This window comes from Lynx rufus, unplaced genomic scaffold (genome assembly GCF_022079265.1).
Source record: "Lynx rufus isolate CCGP_SWC_20201006 ecotype Redwood Valley unplaced genomic scaffold, mLynRuf1.p SCAF_4, whole genome shotgun sequence".
Lineage (NCBI taxonomy): Eukaryota > Metazoa > Chordata > Mammalia > Carnivora > Felidae > Lynx > Lynx rufus.
The window spans coordinates 8,505,093-8,523,957 of record NW_025814856.1 but is presented as its reverse complement, the minus strand read 5'-3'; the positions used below and the strand labels follow the sequence as shown (position 1 = coordinate 8,523,957).

The 18,865-nt window shown below is 58.8% G+C and overlaps 2 protein-coding genes and 1 long non-coding RNA gene across 8 annotated transcripts; 2 read left to right on the top strand and 1 right to left on the bottom strand.

The window, feature by feature from the left end:
- The first annotated feature begins 7 nt into the window (after positions 1–7).
- Positions 8–9,977, top strand: TRMT1 (tRNA methyltransferase 1). 5 transcript variants are annotated; one of them, XM_047097591.1, is made up of 17 exons: positions 8–95; positions 400–603; positions 708–763; positions 1,016–1,158; positions 1,324–1,511; positions 5,816–5,931; positions 6,010–6,122; positions 6,904–7,052; positions 7,206–7,292; positions 7,373–7,442; positions 7,537–7,671; positions 7,762–7,847; positions 8,164–8,272; positions 8,359–8,435; positions 9,305–9,424; positions 9,500–9,629; positions 9,804–9,977. In XM_047097591.1, exons 2-17 carry the CDS (start codon positions 419–421, stop codon positions 9,951–9,953), a joined length of 1,914 nt encoding a protein of 637 aa, XP_046953547.1. In that variant the 5' UTR covers positions 8–95; positions 400–418; the 3' UTR covers positions 9,954–9,977. The 5 variants fall into 5 exon arrangements, with proteins under 5 accessions (XP_046953547.1, XP_046953546.1, XP_046953549.1 ...); XM_047097590.1 differs by having other exon boundaries at positions 19–95; positions 319–603; XM_047097593.1 differs by lacking the exons at positions 9,500–9,629; positions 9,804–9,977 and having other exon boundaries at positions 19–95; positions 319–603; positions 9,305–9,428.
- LOC124525115 (uncharacterized) lies at positions 3,999–11,680 on the bottom strand. Its single transcript, XR_006965384.1, has 6 exons — positions 11,592–11,680; positions 11,227–11,377; positions 9,100–10,878; positions 6,161–6,572; positions 5,948–6,044; positions 3,999–4,039 (listed from the first exon to the last, which is right to left on the bottom strand). It is a non-coding gene; the product is annotated as an uncharacterized LOC124525115 (long non-coding RNA).
- On the top strand, positions 11,440–17,356 carry LYL1 (LYL1 basic helix-loop-helix family member). Of its 2 annotated transcripts, XM_047097598.1 has the most exons (5): positions 11,440–12,130; positions 13,136–13,488; positions 13,573–13,664; positions 14,526–14,938; positions 16,988–17,356. In XM_047097598.1, the coding sequence occupies exons 2-5, from the start codon at positions 13,157–13,159 to the stop codon at positions 17,015–17,017; spliced, it is 867 nt and encodes a 288-aa protein (XP_046953554.1). In that variant the 5' UTR covers positions 11,440–12,130; positions 13,136–13,156; the 3' UTR covers positions 17,018–17,356. The 2 variants fall into 2 exon arrangements, with proteins under 2 accessions (XP_046953554.1, XP_046953555.1); XM_047097599.1 differs by lacking the exon at positions 16,988–17,356 and having other exon boundaries at positions 11,441–12,130; positions 14,526–15,236.
- Positions 17,357–18,865: the final 1,509 nt, after the last annotated feature.

Here is an 18,865-nt window from a genome sequence, read left to right as displayed (position 1 = left end):
ACCTGCCCTCCCACTGTGCCAACATGGCGACGCCCAGGACCTAATCCGGGAAACGTGCACCCAGGCTAATACGGTCCTGGACGCCGGGAGCGAAGGTGAGAAGGACGTGGGCGACGCGGGGAGGGATCCAGGCCAGTGTCGGGCCCGCTAGAGGGCTTCTGGCCTCTGGCTTCTCAGGGGCCGGTACTCCGAAGATGGGGTGTAGTGTCAGCTTACCGAGGCCGCAGGGTCTTAATCTTTACTGATGTATAGGCCACCTGGCCCGGGGACGCAGCTCCCTGATGCTCTTCCTGTGCCCTCCCCCGCCCCCCAAACCAGGCTTGGCAGGGAGAGGCTCCCGCGGATGCCCCGTGCGAGAATCGGTCTGTGGCTAAGTCTAACTCTCCGCTCCACGCGCAGTCTCTGTAGAGCCGGGTTTATGGAGGGGCAGCCGCAAGGGCCGCCGAATCCAGCCGGCATGGAGAACGGCACCGAGCCCTGCGGAGAAGAGCGAGCATCCGAGGCTCAGGAGACGACGGTCACCGAGGGGGCCGCCAAGATAGCCTTCCCCAGCGCCAACGAAGTCTTCTACAACCCGGTGCAAGAGTTCAACCGGGACCTGACGTGAGCAGGGGTGTGGGGCCAGCTTGGCAGGGGGCAGTGCATCTGCAAGGTTGAGGGAGTGTGAGCTAACCAATCCCCCCCCCCCCCCCCCGTCTCTCCCGCAGATGTGCCGTGATCACCGAGTTTGCTCGCATTCAGCTTGGGGCCAAAGGAATCCAGAGTGAGTTGAGGTCCAGTCTCCCTGTGGGCCGGGGTCACGCAGAGCTCTCTCCCTGCCCTGCCCCGCCCCCTTTCCCTTAAAGTTCTAAAAGGCTCCAGGCACCTTGCAGGCCCTGGGTTCATTTCCTTCAGGCTTTCCCCAGGGGCTTTGAGGAAGATTTTCTCCCATGAATCTTCTGTATACTGAGGAATAGGGGGAGGTCTCTCAGAGGGAGCTTTGAGACCCCTGACTTGTGCTTCTGGGTGGCTGCAGTCAAGGTGCCAGGTGAGAAGGACGTGCAAAAGGTGGTCGTGGACTTGTCAGAGCAAGAGGAGGAAAAGGCTGAACTGAAAAAGGGTGCAAACCTGGCCCCGGGAGACCAACCTCGAACGGCTGCCGTTGGGGAGATCTGCGAGGTGGGGCCTGGACAGAGGAGGTGGCGGCCCCCGAGTCCTCCAGTAATGGAGGAAGGAAGGCTCCTGAGGCCGGAGAGCTATAGGAAGTGGGTGGTGGGGGCTCCTTGGGGCCCAGCAGAGGATAGAGGTATCCACGTGAGTGGGGCTCCCTGATTACTCCAACAGGAAGGCCTTCGAGTGCTAGAGGGTCTGGCAGCCTCGGGCCTACGTTCCATTCGCTTTGCACGAGAGGTGCCTGGACTCCAGTCTGTAGTTGCCAACGATGCCTCTGCCCGAGCCGTGGATCTCATGTGCCGTAATGTGCAGCTCAACGCTGTGGCCCACCTGGTACATCCCAGGCAGGCCGATGCCAGGTAGGTTTGGGGCAGCCGAGCCTGATGGCTGGAACGTGCATGCCAGAGCAAGGCTGCCTGGGCTCAAGTCCTAAGTCCGTCCTATTCTTGCTCTTTGGCCTTGGGAGAGTGCCTTAGCCTCTCTGAGCCCCTGTTTTCTTGTCTATAAAATGAGAATGTTAGTATTACAGGAGTTGCTCTGTTGATTAAGTGAGAGATGATGCTTAGCCAGAAATAAGTCCCATTATGGTTTCCATTTTATTTTCATTTGTATTTATTTTCTTATTCTAGAAACAGTGCATGAGCAGGGGAGGGGGACAGAGGGAAGGAGAGAGAGAATCTCAAGCAGGCTCCATGCTAAGGGTGGAGTAGGGCTCCACCTGGACCTCCAGGACCATGGCCCAAGCTGGTCACAGGTCACTGAGTGGTCCACCAGCTGAGCCACCCAGATTCCCCTATGGTTTCCATTTTACTTTTATTTTTTTAAATTAATTAATTTTTTAATTCACATCCAAGTTAGTTAGCATATAGTGCAATAATGTTTGCAGGAATAGATTTTGTGATTTATCCCGTGTGTATAACACCCAGTGCTCATCCCAACAAGTGTCCTCCTTAATGTCCCTTACCCATTTAGCCCACCCCCCCCCACAACCCCTCCAGCCACCCTCAGTTTGTTCCTTGTATTTAAGAGTCTCTTGTGTTTTGTCCCCCCTCCTTGCTTTTATATCATCTTTGCTTCCTTTCCCCTCTGTTCATCTGTTTTATATATTAAAGTCCTCATATGAGTGAAGTCATAGATTTGTCTTTCTCTGGTTGACCAATTTCGCTTAGCATAATACCCTCTAGTTCCATCCATGTAGTTGCAAATGGTAAGATTTCATTCTTGATTGCCGAGTAATACACTATTATATATGTATATATATATATATATACACACACACACATACATACATATACATATGTATATGTATATGTATATGTATATGCCACATCTTCTTTATCCATTCACCCATCCAGAGACATTTGGGCTCTTTCCATACTTTGGCTATTGTCCTTAGCACTGCTATAAACATGGGGGTGCATGTGCTCCTTTGAAACGTCACACCTGTATCCTTGGATAAATGCCTAGTAGTGCAATTGCTGGGTCGTAGGGTCGTTCTATTTTTAATTTTTTGAGGAACCTCCATACTGTTTTCCAGAGTGGCTGCACAGTTTGCATTCCCTCCAGCAGGGCAAAAGAGATCCTCTTTCTCTGCATCCTCATCAACATCTGTTGTTGCCAGAGTTGTTAATGTGAGCCATTCTGACAGATGTGAGGTGCTATCTCATTGGGGTTTCGATTTGTATTTCCCTGATGGTGAGTGATGTTGAGCATTTCTTCGTGTGTCTGTTAGCCAGGATGTCTTCTTCGGAAAAGTGTCTATTCATGTGTTTTGCCCATTTCTTCACTGGATTATTTGTTTTTCGGGTGTTGAGTTTGATAAGTTCTTTCTAGATTTTGGACACTAACCCTTTGTCTGATACGTCGTTTGCAAATGTCTTCTCCCATTCTGTTGGGTGCCTTTTAGTTTTGCTGATTCCTTCGCTGTGCAGAGGCTTTTTATTTTGATGAGGTCCCAATAGTTCATTTTTGCTTTTGTTTCCCTTGCCTCCGGAGACCTGTTGAGTAAGAAGTTGCTGTGGCCAAGGCCAGAGAGGTTTTTGCCTGCTTTCTCCTCGAGGATTTTGATGGTTTCCTGTCTTACATCTAGGTGTTTCATCCATTTTGAGTTTCTTTTTGTGTATGATGTAGGAAAGTGTAGGAAAGTGGTCCAGGTTCAGTTTTCTGCCTGTTGCTGTCCAGTTTTCCCAGCACTATTCGCTGAAGAGACTGTCTTTATTCCATTGGATATTCTTTGCTGCTTTGTCGAAGATTATTTGGCCATATGTTTGTGGGTCCATTTCTAGTTTTCTCTATTCTGTCCCATTGATCTGAGTGTCTGTTTTTGAGCCAATACCATACTGTCTTGATGATTACAGCTTTGTAATACAGCTTGAAGTCCGGGATTGTGATGCCTCCTGCTTAGGTTTTCTTTTTCAGGATTGCTTTGCCTATTCAGGGTCTTTTCTGATTCAGATTTTAGGGTTTTTTTGTTCTAGCTCTGTGAAGAATGCTGGTGTTATTTTGATAGGCATTGCATTGAATATGTAGATTCCTTTGGGGAGTATCGACATTTTAACAATAGTTGTTCTTCCAACCCAGGAGCATGGAATCTTTTTCCATTTTTTTGTGTCTTCAGTTTCTTTCATAAGTTTTCTTTAGCTTTCAGCATATAGATTTTTCACCTCTTTGGTTAGGTTCATTCCTAGATACTCTGTGGTTTTTGGTGCAGTTGTAAATGGGATCAATTCCTTGATTTCTCTCTCTGTTGCTTCACTATTGGTGTATAGAAATGCAACTGATTTCTGTGCATTGATTTTATATCCTGCGACTTTGCTGAATTCGTGGATCAGTCCAGCAGTTTTTTTGTGGAATCTTTTGCGTGTTCCATATAGAGTATCATGTCATCCTGCAAAGAATGAAAGTTTGACTTCTCCTTGCCGATTTGGATGCATTTTATTCCTTTGTGTTGTCTGATTACTGAGGCTAAGACCTCCAATACTACGTTAAATAGCAGTGGCGAGAGTGGACATCCCTGTCGTGGTCCTGACCTTAGGGGGAAAGCTCTCAGTTTTTCCCCGTGGAGGATAATACTAGCATTGGGTCGTTCATATATGGCTTTTATGATCTCGAGGTATGATCCTTCTATCCCTACTTTCTTGAGGGTTTTTATCAAGAAACGATGCTGGATTTTGTCAAATGCTTTCTCTGCATCTATTGAGAGGATCACGTGGTTCTTGTCCTTTCTTTAATTGATGTGATAAATCACACTGATTGTTTTGCTATGGTTTCCGTTGTAGACTTAACTTCTCAACTTCTGGTACTTTTATTCATTCAAATGAGCCAGCACAAAGCCAGTATCCACAATGTGCCAGGCATCAGTAAACAAAATAGGCAAAATCCCTGACCTTGGGGCATTCACATTCTAATGCTGGGGTCCAGCAAACAACCGCCTGGGAGGCCCCCTGGGAGGCCAGAGCCTGGGTTGTTGTTTTTTTTTTTTTTGGCCCACCAGCTAAGAATGTTTTTTGCATTTTCTTTTCTTGAGAGAGCGCTCGCACTTGCTGGAGAGTGGGGAGAGGGGCAGAGGGAGAGAGAGAATCCCAAACAGGCTGCCTGCTCAGCGCAGAGCCCAGTGTGGGGGTTCCATCCCACGACCTTGGGATCATGACCTGAGCCGAAATCAAGAGTTGGACCCTCAACCGGCTGAGGCAGGCATCCCATGTTTTTTGCATTTTTAAAGGGTTTAAAAAAAAAAAAAAAAAGGCACCATTTGTGGCCCACAAAACCTAAAATATTTACTATCTTTTTACAGAGCACAAATAAAGAAAAAGTATTTGTTTTCTGGACTGTATTAGAATCTGATAGGAAACAAAGACAGTGACAGCCAGATCAATGAGCAAACTATAGTAAAAGTGGTGAAAAAGTAAAAAGAAAAGTAAAAAAAAAAAAAAGAAAAGTAAAAGGTGAAAAGTGCTCTGGGAAAAAACTGGAGGTTGGAGGGGATGGAGGAAGGTGGTGGATGGGTTGTAATTTTATATATTTTATTTTATTTCATTTCATTTCATTTTATTTTATTTTTTATTAAAAGTGTTTTTCAATGTTTATTTTTGAGAGAGAGACAGACAGAGCATGAGCGGGGGAGGGGCAGAGAGAGACAGGGAGAGAGAGAATCCCAAGCAGAGCCCGATTCGGGGCTCGAACTCATGGACTGTGAGATCGTGACCTGAGCCAAAATCAAGAGTCGGATGTTCAACCCACTGAGCCACCCAGGCGCCCCAGGTTGCAATTTTAAGTAACAGTTAGGGTTGGCAACTTGGAGAAGACAGCATTTGCATTTCCTCACCTACAAAGGAAACGATAATGATTCCAAATCCGTAAGATTTGCCTGGAAGGTTATTTGATTAAATGAGTTAATCTATAAACGGTTTGAAACAGTTGTCAGGCATAGGTATGTCACATCACCATTGGCTATTATTATTGCTGCTGTTAGACACGAGTACACTGAGGCCCAAGGAAGAAAAGTCACGTGGTTGGTTAGCACATGGCCAGCCCAGGGTCCGAACCTAGCCAGCTGGCCTCCAAATGCAGGCCGAAACCATCACACCCAATGAGAGGACACGTGTAGGGGACAGAGCAGGTCCCTAATGCAGGGGGCTGAGGACCGGGGCCTTCTCGCTCCCAGGATGCTGATGTACCAGCACCAGAGGGCATCGGAGCGGTTTGACGTCATCGACCTGGACCCGTATGGCAGCCCCGCCCCCTTCTTGGATGCAGCCGTGCAGGCTGTGAGCGAAGGAGGTGAGGCCACACTGACCTGGGCACAGAGCAGGGCTCGGGGTTTCCGGAGGATCCTCACTGCTCAGGCCTTCCTTGCAGGTCTGCTGTGCGTCACCTGCACCGACATGGCAGTGCTGGCGGGGAACAGCGGGGAGACCTGTTACAGCAAGTACGGGGCCATGGCCCTCAAGAGCCGGGCCTGCCATGAGATGGTGAGCCGCCCTCCCCCACCCCTTCCCACCCCGCAGACCTGCTTCGCTTCCTCCAGGCAGCAGGGGCCAGATCCGTCCCAAGATGTTAAAGACAAGCAGGTCTATAACCAGAATAGTTCTAGAGCCCGGACTTCCAGTTCTGGTCACTCGGACGGCAGTGGTTTTGCCCAGGGCGGGAGCCAGTGGCCGCATTATTTTTCCTAGTGCCCTCGGTTTTAACAACTCGTTCAAAATTGTTATTTAAGACAGTTTTCAGGAGTGGGTTTGGCTTTGGGTTCAAATCCTAGCTTTGCTGGTGCCTTTGGGTGATTCATTTCACCCTTCTGGGCCTCGCTTTTGGCCTCTGTGAAATGCCCACGATGGTGAATTGCCCTGGGGATTCGAGAGGGCGGGAGCCGGAAAGGAGGATGGCCTGGCTTTGTTCCGTAAGGGCCCTGTCACCAGGTCAGTCTGGAAAACCGGAACACAGGTCCTTGGAGCACATCGCATAGCGCGGGGCCCACGGATGTTGCCGCCCTGGATGGTGGGCCTGTGCGTTCCGTAACCACGTAGCACCCCCAGGGGGCCCATAAAGAGACATAGACTGTTGTGATCCCGTCGATGGGGGAACTGAGGCATTCACTTGGCAGGGGTCACACAGCCAGGACGCTTGGGCCTGGGCTTGCAACACCCGGGAGCCGCCCCTGAGGCCGTGCTTATGAGCACCTGGTGTGGCCCCAGGGTAGCTGGGAGGCGTCCGTGGAGGCAGGGCTGCTGGCTAATGCCCGCCTCCCACCCTCAGGCCCTGAGGATCGTCCTGCACAGCCTGGACCTCCGAGCCAACTGCTACCAGCGCTTTGTGGTGCCACTGCTCAGCGTCAGCGCTGACTTCTACGTGAGAGTTTTTGTCCGTGTCTTCACCGGCCAGGCCAAAGTCAAGGCCTCAGCCAGGTTAGTCTGGGGCAAGCAAGGGGGGCAACGAACAGAGGGGGGCAACAGGGCCTTTTGGGGCCTACTCCTAACGGGGAGGAGCTGGGGTGCGGCGGTCAGGCTGGGGAGCTTATGAGCCCTGCCCCCCCCCCCCCCCCCCCCCCGCCCCAGCAGCAAGCAGGCACTGGTGTTCCAGTGTGTGGGCTGCGGGACCTTTCACCTCCAGCGCCTTGGCAAAGCGTCCGGAGCCTCTGGAGGCCGGTGAGCACGGGTGAGCCGGGGGAGGAAGATGAAGGAGGCGTCCTAGGGTCGCCACCCCCTAACCACCCCTCTCTCCGCAGGGTCAAGTTCTCTGCGGCCTGTGGTCCCCCGATCAGCCCTGAGTGTGAGCACTGTGGGCAGCGACACCAGGTGAGGCAGGGCTGGGGAAACCAGGGGGACGCTGGGGTTCCGGCTCTCTTGACACCTGGCCCTTCCCCCCCCCCACCCTGCCACGTGTCTGTAGCTTGGCGGTCCCCTGTGGGCGGAGCCCATCCACGACCTGGACTTCGTGGGGCGCGTGCTGCAGGCTGTGAGCGCCAATCCTGGCCGCTTCCACACCTCGGAGCGAATCCAGGGGGTCCTGAGCGTCATCACTGAGGTGGGGGCCCGGGGTGACGGGGAGGGGGCCCCGCCTGTGCCCAGCCATCCTTCCCCCACCCACCCCGCGCCCGTCCTGTCCCCACGGCAGGAGCTCCCGGACGTGCCTCTCTACTACACGCTGGACCAGCTGAGCAGCACTATCCGCTGCAGCACGCCCAGCCTCCTGCAGCTGCGGTGAGTGCCCAGTCCCGGGCGGAAGGAGTCTGCGCCCCTCGCCCGCCCTCCGGGTGCCCTGGGGCAAGGCCGGCCCCCCTCAAGGCCAGAGTCTTGGGTAAAACAGCTTTCCAACAGGCCTACGTGCAGGTGCTTAGAAGAGAGCGCGGAGGCCTTGAGCCTTGGGGAGGGGGATAGTCTCCCCATCACGATCACTGGCATTACCCGGGCCGCGTAGTCACCGTGAGACGTTCAGCTGCGTCACACCCGCACGGATCAGCACTGGCTTTGGGGTCCGGCCCCCCGCCCCCCACCCACGGCCCCTCTTGGTCCCCAGGTCAGCCCTCCTCCATGCCGGCTTCCGGGTCTCACTCTCCCACGCCTGTAAGAATGCCGTGAAGACGGATGCCCCCTCCTCAGCCCTCTGGGACATCATGCGCTGCTGGGTGAGGGCTGGCCTGACCAGATGGGGGTGCGAGGCCGGGACATGGTCAGGCCCAGCGTCCCCTGACCTTTGAACTTTACCTCCCAGGAAAAGGAGTGTCCGGTGAAGCGGGAAAGGCTGTCAGAGACCAGCCCTGCGTTCCGTATTCTCAGCGTGGAGCCCAGGTACGGGCACTGGTGTGGCTGCCCACGGGCGTGGGGGGCTCACGTGTGGGCAGGGGACAACGCAGATCCTTCCCTCCACAGACACATGCTCATTCAAGTGAGATCCAGAATCTTCCCGCTTCCCCTCCCCTTCTGCCCCTGCCCTGGTCTGGCCCCATCACTGCTCAGGTGGACCAGTGCTGCTGGCTCCGCCCTGGTCCCCCCCCCACCCCCCCCCACCCCCGCCTCCGGCCCCAGCCTCTCCCCACAGCAGCCACAGTACATCGGTGCGGACCAGAGTCAGACCTGTCCACCCTCTGTTTAGAACCCTCTGTGACTCCCACCTCACTCACTAGAAACCCAAGTTCTGCCTGCAAGCTGTGCACCATCTCCCTGTCCCCTCCCTCCCCCTTCATCCCCACTCTCCCTACCTCCCTCCATACTGGGCCTCCGCACTCACACTCCTCAGACGCAGCGCCCCCTTACGGCCTTTATAAGTAAGGGCTGTTCTCTGTGCCTGGAGTGCCCATCCCGGGTCCCCTGAAGGCTCTTCCCTCCCTCCTTCAGGTGTCTCTGACCGCTCTGTCCTGTCCTCCGCCCCTTCCCCCGCCTCCCCATTCCCTTTGTCCTGCTCTGTTTTTCTTAAAACTCTCATCCGTGCCCTAACACGATGCACTTCACTCACCTCTGATCTGTCCCATCGTCGGCCTTACCAATGGCAGGTCTTAGGCTCGTGGTGGGCACTGGATACATGTTCATGAACTGGATGAGAATCCCGACCCGGGCGGACACGGCCTTCCCAAGGCACGTGGAGCTGCACGGGGGTTGGCAGGTGGTCCGTGCACACCTGCGGGGCACCTGCCCCTCAGCCCCCACTCCCACGTCCCCAGGCTGCAGGCCAACTTCGCCGTCCGGGATGACGCCAACCCCAGCTCCCGCCAGCGAGGACTCAAGCGCTTCCAGGCTAATCCTGAGGCCAACTGGGGACCCCGGCCCCGTGCCCGGCCAGGGTGAGTGAGAGCGCGGGTGGCGGTGGGGCTTGCCCGGGGCAGGATGGGGTCCCAGCTACGCCTCTGCCTGCACAGGGGCAAGGCCGCAGGTGAAGCTATGGAGGAGAGACGCAGGCTGCACCAGAATAAGAGAAAGGAGCCGGCTGAGGACCCGGTCCAGCGGGCTGCCCGGCTCAAGACCTTTCCCTGTAAAAGATTCAAGGAGGTGAGGCACCCCCACCACCCCGCACAGCAGCACCCAGGGACCGCCCTCCCTGCAGCAGGGCTGGGAAAACCGGGGGCGGGCAGGGCGTGCGAGCGAGCTCCCCGTCTAGGAAGGGGACCCAGCAGAGGCTGCTGAGCACTGAGCCAGGGTTCACACCCACCGTTCTCCCACCAGGGCACCTGTCAACGCGGGGACCAGTGCTGCTACTCCCACAGCCCCCCAACACCCGAGGACCCCGCTGCAGCCGCCTCCCCTGACCATCCCAAGGCCTCTCACCAGAACCCGCCTGGGTCTGGCGTTGCCGCTGGTCCGGGTGTAGACTGAGCCAATAAAGATATGTCACCTTTCCGACTGCCATTCGTCTGAGTCGGGAGGCTGCCTGCGGGTCTGTCTGTCCATCTGCCTTAGGGGCTCTGTCCGTCTCTCCAGCTGCGTGTCTGGAGCGTGCGTTCCTCTGTGCATCTTTTTTTGTTTCACTCCCCGGGGAAGCGCTATGCATCTGGAGGTTTGTTTGTCCCTGCCCGACCGAAGTGCTGTCAGTATTGCCATCTGGAGTGTTCTGTCTGTATGGGGGTGTGGGAGCTGACCGGCGGCCAGCGGGATGGTCTGTCCCGCAGCACGAGGCGCTCAGCCCGCCGCCCCTTTGCTGGCGCCTGCAGTTCCCCAGCCGGCCACGGGGCGGCAGCCGTGCGCTCGAGTTCGTGGGGCCTCCGCCCCCCCCGTTGGCGTGCACCCAGACACAGGCGGGCCCTCCAGTCACCCAGCCCCTACCCTGCCTAGCGTCGCCGCCCGGTTTCTCTGGCCGAGCTCCCCACAGGGCCGCGGTGGCGGAAGCCGGACCGGAACCAGGCGCCTTGTGCATCCGCTCCAGGCCAGGTGCTTCCTGCTCCGCGGCCCCTCAGTCGAGCACACTGAGGCACTAGCCGGCCTGCCGCTTCCCCTCCCCTCCGGGACGGAGGGTTAGCAACGTTAACGGAGAGGCTTAGGGCAGAATCCCCACCCCCACGTGGTAGCCGTGGGGCCCCCCCGCAAACACCTTTCCCTTGGCTTCCTCCCCGCCTGTAAAAGGAACCTAATCCCAGAACCTAGTTTGTTGGGGTGATCCGTTAACTTGGGGGCTCAGAGCTGACCTCGCGCTTCCCTGGGGCAGTGGGATGGTTGGAGGCCGGCTGGCTCGGGGCTTCACCAGACTCCTGGGAGGGTGGTGGTAGTATCCGTGCTGGGCTGCTCCTGCAGGCCCCCAGATACACTGGAGGCAAAGTGTGATGGACGCGGGTGAGGGGGGTCTGGAGAAAAGTATAGTCTTGTCCCTGCTCCCTAGCTATTCCCAGGGCCCTGCCTTTCGCCTTTCTAGCAGGCTCCAGCCGGGTGTTGAGCTTCCCACCACTGCAAGATGCTTGCCCAACGCCTCTTTATCACCGTCCCCAAAGCGGCCTGTGATGTGGGAGGAGGGCCAGAGACCATCAAGTTGGGGCTGTGTGACCCGGTGGCCTAGAGGATCCACGTGGCCACAGGGCGGGCTGGGGGCACCTATTGTAAGGTTCTGCCAGCCCTGGCTCCCTAGGAAGTCCCTCCCAGCCATGGTGCTTCCTCTCACCCTCCTGGGCCTGAAAAGGTGGTGTGGAGAGCAGGCCCTGGGGGCCCAGGACACTTGGGCCGGGCAGGACACGCGAGGGCAGACTGTCAGAACTGCCTTCCCTCCAGTGCCCCAGTCTGGGGTGGGGGTGGCGCGAAGCCCGGCAGGCGGTCTGTAAAAAGAGGAACAAAGCAGGGTGAGGAGAGGAGGAGCAGGAGGGGGCCCTGGGTCACGAGGCCGCAGACTGCCGGAAAGGGCTCTCCTCCACCCCCATCAGCGCGGACACTTGGGCTGGGGGTGTTCAAAGCCGGAGGTGAAACCCAAGCGCGATACTGGAGGCTGCTGCTTCCCTGCCTCAGTTTCCCCCTCTGCGTGCATCCGGGTACCTCACTCCCAGCGGCGCGCTGGGTCGGGGTCCTCAGAGACCCTGGGCCACTCCAGTGCCTGGGAGGACGTAAGGTGAGGCCCTGAGGGGTGACGGCCCTGTCCGTCGCCGGCCGGGGGCGGGGCCGTGAGGCCCCGGCTCGGAGCTCCCCGCCCGCCGGTTTCCTCCGGGGTCAGCCCGGCTCCTTATCAGGCGCGGCCAGTCGGCCAGGGCCTTATCTGTGCCGGCCCGGCATCCTCCGGCGCGGCCCGGGGGTGAGAGGGAGGAAACTGGGCCGCCGGGGGCGGGGAGAGGGCGGGCCGGCCAGGAGCAGCTCACTTTCCCTCGAGGGATCCACGCCGCCGTCGCCGGGGCCCTAGCGAGCCCGGGAAGAGGCGCGGCCCGACGTCGCTGCCGGGAGGGGGCGGCAAGCTCCCAGCGGCCCAGAGCGCAGAGGCCGGACCGGATCAGGGCCACGGAGCCTGGCCTGCAGCCGAACCCGAATCCTGGCCCTGCAGGACAGAGCCGGGGCTCTCACCAGGCAGCAGGACCAGCGCCGGGGTAAGAGCGGAGTCTGCCTGAAGGTGGGGTATCCTGGGACCGCCTGTATTCATTCATTCCATCCATCCTTCATTCATTCATTCAACGGGGGGGGGGGGGGCGGGGGGTTGTGCTCACTAAGTGAGAGCCCAGGGCCTAGGTAGGGAAGACAGGACAGAGGGGCCAGGAGTCCCAGAAGTTGCTGGGACACTCCAAGCCGTGGGGCCAGGAGTGAACAGGGACGGCTACCCAGGTTGCAAAGGAGTGGATGCTGATGGGGTGGGGAGGGTGGGGGAAGCTGCTGATAGGGCCAGAGAAGGATTGGGACATGACCCTGTGTATTGGGCAGTGGAGTCAGTGTTTGGGATCCTGGGTCAGCATTTTTTATCATCATGTCAGCAGTGGGGTTACAGGGTTAGTAAGGGGGACATTTTCAGTGGGGGCGGGCGTCAATGGAGCGATTATAGAGGACTCTCAGGGTGTGACAGGGAGGCGTTGGCAAGAGCCTCTCGGGGTCATAGCTGAGGGCCACATGGTCAGCTGGGGGAGGGGTGGGGGGAGTCGGTGAAGGGCCAGAGTCAATTACAGAGGGATTCTAAGGTCACACACTACCGGTGAGGGGTCTTGGGATCAGATCTGAAGGTTACGGGGTCATCCTGGGGGCCGCAGGATCCGTCACGGGTTCCTGGCCTCGCCCCTCGCTCCCGCCTCCAGGTGAGAAGGGATTCTGGAATAAGGGAAATTTGCTCAGGAGCTGGGCGGCTGAGGCCCTCGTGGGTCACAAACAGCTCAGAGATAGCACTGCCCAGCTCAGCGCTGCCCAGGGGGTCACTGGGTACCTCCTGCCCTTGCGTCAGGTCCCCTCCCGTGTCCTGGTGGTTTCGGAGCCCGCCTGCTTTTGCCCACCGGACCCCCACCCACACCCCCACCCCCACCTTTTCCCTCTCATTTGAGGGCTCTGCTGGGCTAAGGGATGTGCGTGGCATCTGAGTCTTCCCTCCCCACCGGCTTCCTTGTCTCCCGCAGGTGAGCACCCCTTCGGGGTCCATGTGCCCTCCCCAGGCCCAGACAGAGGTGGGCCCCACCATGACTGAGAAGGCGGAAATGGTGTGTGCCCCCAGCCCAGCGCCCGCTCCGCCCCCCAAGCCTGCCTCACCTGGGCCCCCAAAGGTGAAGGAGGTTGGCCACCGAGGCTCCTCGCCCCCCAGGCTGCCCCCTGGCGTGCCAGTGATCAGCCTGGGCCACACCAGGCCTCCCGGGGCAACCATGGCCACCACGGAGCTGAGCACCCTGCGGCCCCCGCTGCTGCAACTCTCTACCCTGGGAACTGTCCCGCCCCCCCTGGCCCTGCATTACCACCCTCACCCCTTTCTCAACAGGTCAGTGGGGGGGCTGGGACCTGGGGGGAATTCGGGGCCAGGGTCCTTGCCCACAAGGCGTTAGTGACCCACGACCCCTTACAGCCTCTACATTGGGCCGGCAGGACCTTTTGGCATCTTCCCCAGCAGCCGGCTGAAGCGGAGACCTAGCCACTGTGAGCTGGAGCTGGCCGAGGGTGAGTGCGGGTTCGTGCGTGCGTCGCCATCTCTGCGGGGGCTCGCGTCTTCCACGGGGAGAGCTGTTGCAGGTGCGCCCAGGCACACACAGGATAGCCCACACGGGGGCTCAGTGCTCAGGTTACACTCCTGTGCAAAAACCACAGGCCCCGGGGCCGGTCCCACACGACCACAGCCACCCAACAAGCCACGGAGGGTCATGGCAAAAACGTACCGTGGCATGGGGGCCGCGAAATGACAGCTCCAGTCGAATGCACGGCCACGCAGGGAACAGCCACAGGACGACCACCACAGCAGGGACAGCCACACAACCACAGCCACTCAGGACCATGGCCCCACAAGAGTCAGCCACAGAACCACAGCCACACGACCACAAGCACCCGGCAACGATCATAGGCAACCACAGCCATTTAGATATCCCAGGAGTTCAGCCAGCCACCCGAGACGCGCAGGCCCACGTTCACACCCAGAGAACCTCCCAGACCCGGGTGCACATCCAGCCACGTGCAGGGCCACACTCAGAATGGGGACCGCAAGGACAGCTCTCCAGACTGACAGCCACAGGAAACATGTCCCTAGGGAGTCTCGGCCATTGACATAGAAGTGTGGACAGTCGGGTTCGGAAGGCCTCGGCTGCCTGCAGCCTGGGCCGGTGACGGTCCTTGTCTAGGCCGCTGGGGTGAGTAGGGTCCCAGCAGGGGAGCTACCCATGGATCCTACTTGTGGAGCCCTTGCGTGGAAAAAGCCCCAGTCCGCGCCGCCTGTGTGGAAGTCCCCTCGGAGATTCTGGGCGCTGAAGTGAGGGCCCCAGGGGGCGCCCCCTGGGCCTCCGCGCCAAACCTGCCCCTCGTGTTCCCCAGGGCACCAGCCCCAGAAGGTGGCCCGGCGTGTGTTCACCAACAGCCGGGAGCGCTGGCGGCAGCAGAACGTGAACGGCGCCTTCGCAGAGCTCAGGAAGCTGCTGCCAACGCACCCGCCCGACCGGAAGCTGAGCAAGAACGAGGTGCTCCGCCTGGCCATGAAATACATCGGCTTCCTGGTGCGGCTGCTGCGCGACCAGGCGGCCGCTCTGGCCGCAGGCCCCGCCCCGCCCGGGCCCCGCAGACGGCCAGGGCCAGCGCACCGAGGCCCGAACGACAGCGCCCGCCGCGGGCCGTGTCGCAGGGCCGAATCAGTGATGCGCTCGCAGCCCGCGCCCCCGGCCGGCCCCGACGGCAGCCCCGACGGGGCGGCCCGGCCCATCAAGACGGAACGAGCGGCCGTGAGCCCTGAGGTGCGGTGACCTCCGCGGGCGTGGCCTCGGAGCCGAGGGGCACCGGGAACTCAGCCCGGGGCGGTCGAGAAAGGGGCGGCCGATGCTCTGCACCTGCTCTGGAGCGAACTCCCCGGAAGAGGGACCAGTGAGGACGTTCCCAACGGGGGAATAGGGCCCGGGGATCTGGAGGGGCGACTGTCGCCCGCGGGGGCCCTGTAGGCCTTTCTATCACCCACCGCCCTCTGGAAATGACCTTTCCCGCGTCTTCCTCCGGGGGACGAGGTCCGGGAACCAACATGGCAGACAGGTCATCGGACTAAAGTGGTGCCTTTTTTTCCGGGCTGGGGTCACCGAGAGAGGTGGGGAGGGACGGGGTAGGGGGCTGGACTTTGCCCTTCTCGCCGGCGCCCCCTCCTGGAGACTCATGGATACGCGCTCCCGGACCGCGTCTGCGGCGCGCCAGGTGCGCCGAGGGAGGCGCAGAATCGACGCCGGGACCCTCCCCCCACCGATCCCGAACCGGTCCCGCACGACGGCGTTAGCAAAGGCTCGGGCGCTCTTACTTTTGTTTTTCTTTATTTCTTTATTTCACATACACATTAGCCATTCAATGGAGAAGCCGGAGAGAGTCAGGCAAAGATGGTATAACAGAAGCGCAGTGACGGGGGCGGGGCGGGGCGGGGCGGGGCGGGGCAGAGAGGGAACATACGGGCTGGCTGCCTACTTGCATTCCGCTAGGACACTGAAAACCCAGAAAACAAAACAGACAGTAAACTACCCTTGTTTCTTATGTATCTCAGTGCAGAGACGGGGGTGGAGGGCAGAGAGAGGGGGAGACCAGGCTGAAGGAAGAGGAGCGGAGGGACGGGGGACGCTAAGGGGGAAGCACACCAAATCCATTAGTACTATATATAGAGATACTCGTATATACTGCGTTTCTTAGCCTAAGAAGAAACTTGTTTGACGGGACGGGCGGCCTTTGCGGTCCGCGATGCTGGTGCTGGTCGGGCGCACGGATCTCCCGGGAGGGGCCGAAGCGGGGCTGGCCCAGGCTGGCTTGGGGGGGAGGGGGGCGCCCCGAGGGTGGGGGGGTGGGGGGGAGCAGAGGCGGGGCTGGGGTGCCCCTCGGGCTCTCGATTGGGGGACGAAATTTCTCGTGACTTTATTGCTCCTTTATTTTCTCTCATGTGGGGGGGGGGGTCCGTTCAGCACGGTCGGGGTGAGGAAATGGTGGGTCGTCTGAGCCACCCGGCCCCTCTGGGACCCAGAGCGCGGCGTCCGCTCCGCCAGCACGGGGGTGAGAACAAGGCACTAGGTCGGCCGGCCAGCGCGGGGGCGGGTGTGTAAGGCAGTCGACGGGGCTGGTTGCAGGGTGGGGTGGGGCTGTGTGCGGGGCCGTGTGCGTGCGTGCGTGCGGGCGCGGGCCTGGGCGAATCGACCTGTCAGCTTGGCTGGTCCTGTCCTGGAGCTTCGAGCCTTCCTCGTGCTCCCCGGTGGGTGACGGGGCTAGGGGTAGGGGTTGGAGGAATGATGTTGAGTTGGGGGCGCCGGGGAAAAGGGAGGGTAACTACCAACTTGCTGAGCGCGCTCCTGATAATGCTGGTGAGGGTCAAGTTGGCGTCTGGCTCAAAGAAGGGCGCTCGGGGCGGAGAGGGAGAGGGAGAGGGAGGGAGGGAGGGGACGTTTGTTCGTTGGCATTGACCTCTGCGGGGGAGGGGCTGGGGACCCCCCCGCCGCGCCCCCGTACCCGGACGGGGATGGGGCGAGGAGGGGGGCGCTGGGCCCTGGGGAGGGGGCGCCCGGGGAGACCCGCGACCAGAGCAGCCCAGCCGCCGGGCGTATGCCGCTGTCCCGTTCCGTTAAACTCAACAAAGAAGGGATATGCGTGTTCCTAACAAGTGCAGGATATTTAATTGATTCATAAACTTATGTATAATAGTTTGTGGGTTTTTTTTAAAACGTACTTTATAATGTAAGAAGCACCAGGGTTTTTATGTTGAATTATCTTAAAAATAATTTTCTCTCGTCCTTTTCCTTTTTGATCTTGTTTTTTTTTTTTTTTTTTAGTGTCGAGGTGTTTTTTTTTTTAAACTCTAAAATGTGAACGTTTCCTTCAGCCCTCCCACCGAAACCGAGAACGAACGACGAAACAAATAAAAACCCCAGATCATCCTCGTCAACGCAGGAAAACGACTTAAAAAAAAAAAAAAAAACTTAAAACGAACAAAAAAAAAAAAAAAAAGGAAAAAACACTCAGCTTTCGTTATCCCCGCGCAGGGCGGGGCGGGCCCAGTTCTTTTAGCGTCCCCAGAGCCGCGAGGACATTACAACAAAAATAGAATTTTTCTTAACAATCTCTTAACATACAAAGATAGGAAAACTCTCTGATGCATTGCACTTGGTTCAATGAAAAAAAAAAAGTTCATTTCCCCCATATATATTTTTTGTGGGTTTTTTTCTCTTCTAACACGTCCCCACATCTCCTGTCGCCCTCGTAGCCCCTCGCCTGCCCCTCACAACGACACTTGGGAAAGGAGCGGCCCCCCACCCCCACCCCACCCCCGCCCGCCCGGGCAGCCCCGCCGGGCGCGCTCCCGCCCCGGCCCAGCTGGCCTGCAGCTTCCGACCTCGCCCGGGCGGGCGCCCCGCCGACCCCGGCTCCCGCGGGCCCACCGCGCCCGCGGCCCCGATTGTCTTCGAGGGAAGGGGCGCGTGCGGCCGGGCAGGGGGTCCCTTCCGCTCCCCTCTCAGCTCTGACCCTGTTTAGCCAACCAAACTGAAAAATCATTGCACTTTGACCGCGCGTCACGCCCGGCCCACCCGGCCCCCCCACCCCCCCGCCCTACTCCCCACGCCCCCCACCCCAGGCTCCCGTGGGATCCCCTGTCCCCTGCTTCTCAGTCCCGGTCTTCCCCGAGGGCTGCACGCGGATGGGGGGAGGGCCTTCGCTCAACTTCCAACAAAAGCCACTCCTGGGGCCAGCCGCCTTGTGGCTTCCAGGCGAGGACCGCACCGCGCCGCGCGCTGGCCCCTTCTGCCCCAGGTAAGGGCCCTCCTTGCCTCCCCAGCCAGCTCCCTCCCCTCCTTCCCTCCCTCCCTGCTGGGGCCACAGCCTCGCAAACTAGATTCACAATAAATAAAGCCCACAACCCGCCCCTGCGGTGCAATGTTGGGTTGACTGACTTTCAGAGGATCCTGACCTGTGCTTTGTGTTTTCATACAGTTAAGAAAGAGAGAGAGGCACGAGGACTCGAGAAGGGGGCCTAGGAAGGGAGATGCAGGGAGGAGGGAGTAAGGCACAGAAAGACAAGCCAGAGGGGCCAAGTCACACCCTGGAGGGGGGGGGGCTGGGCATGCTCTTGCTTCCCTCCCTCCCAGGGGGCTTCTGAAGACCCTCTGGACAGGCCCCCGTCCATCCCTTGGGAGGAGGAAGGGGCTGCAGGGAGGGGGAGAGGAGAGCTACTTCCTGTCGTGTGTTACCAAATTGTTCCCAAGTTGCTCAAATGGAGGAGTTCCCAATTGCAACAGCAAAAGACCCAAACGATGAATGCCCCACCCCTAAATAAAGAGTAAAGACATTACAGCTGAAATCCAGAGAGAAGTGGCCAGGAGGCCCATGTGGTGGAGAAAGTGGGGCTGGGGGGGGGGGCGGACAGAGAAAGCTCCAAAACACTTTTGAAAAAGGACAACACCCAACACCCTCCAAAGGAACTGAAAGTCGGCGAGCAGGACGCCTACCTAGCGCAGGTGGCGGCTTAGCCAATGGCAGTGGCGGCTGCCTCGTCCTCCTCGCTCGGCTCCGGGGTCCCCTTTCTGCTCCACTCTCCGGCCCCGGCCACAGCAGGGCTGTCTGTGTGAGGGGCAGGGGCAGGGACCGGTGGGGCGGAGCGAGGGCACCTGCATGCGGGGCTGGGGTGTGGGGGCGACCTAGGGCCCGCCTCCCCT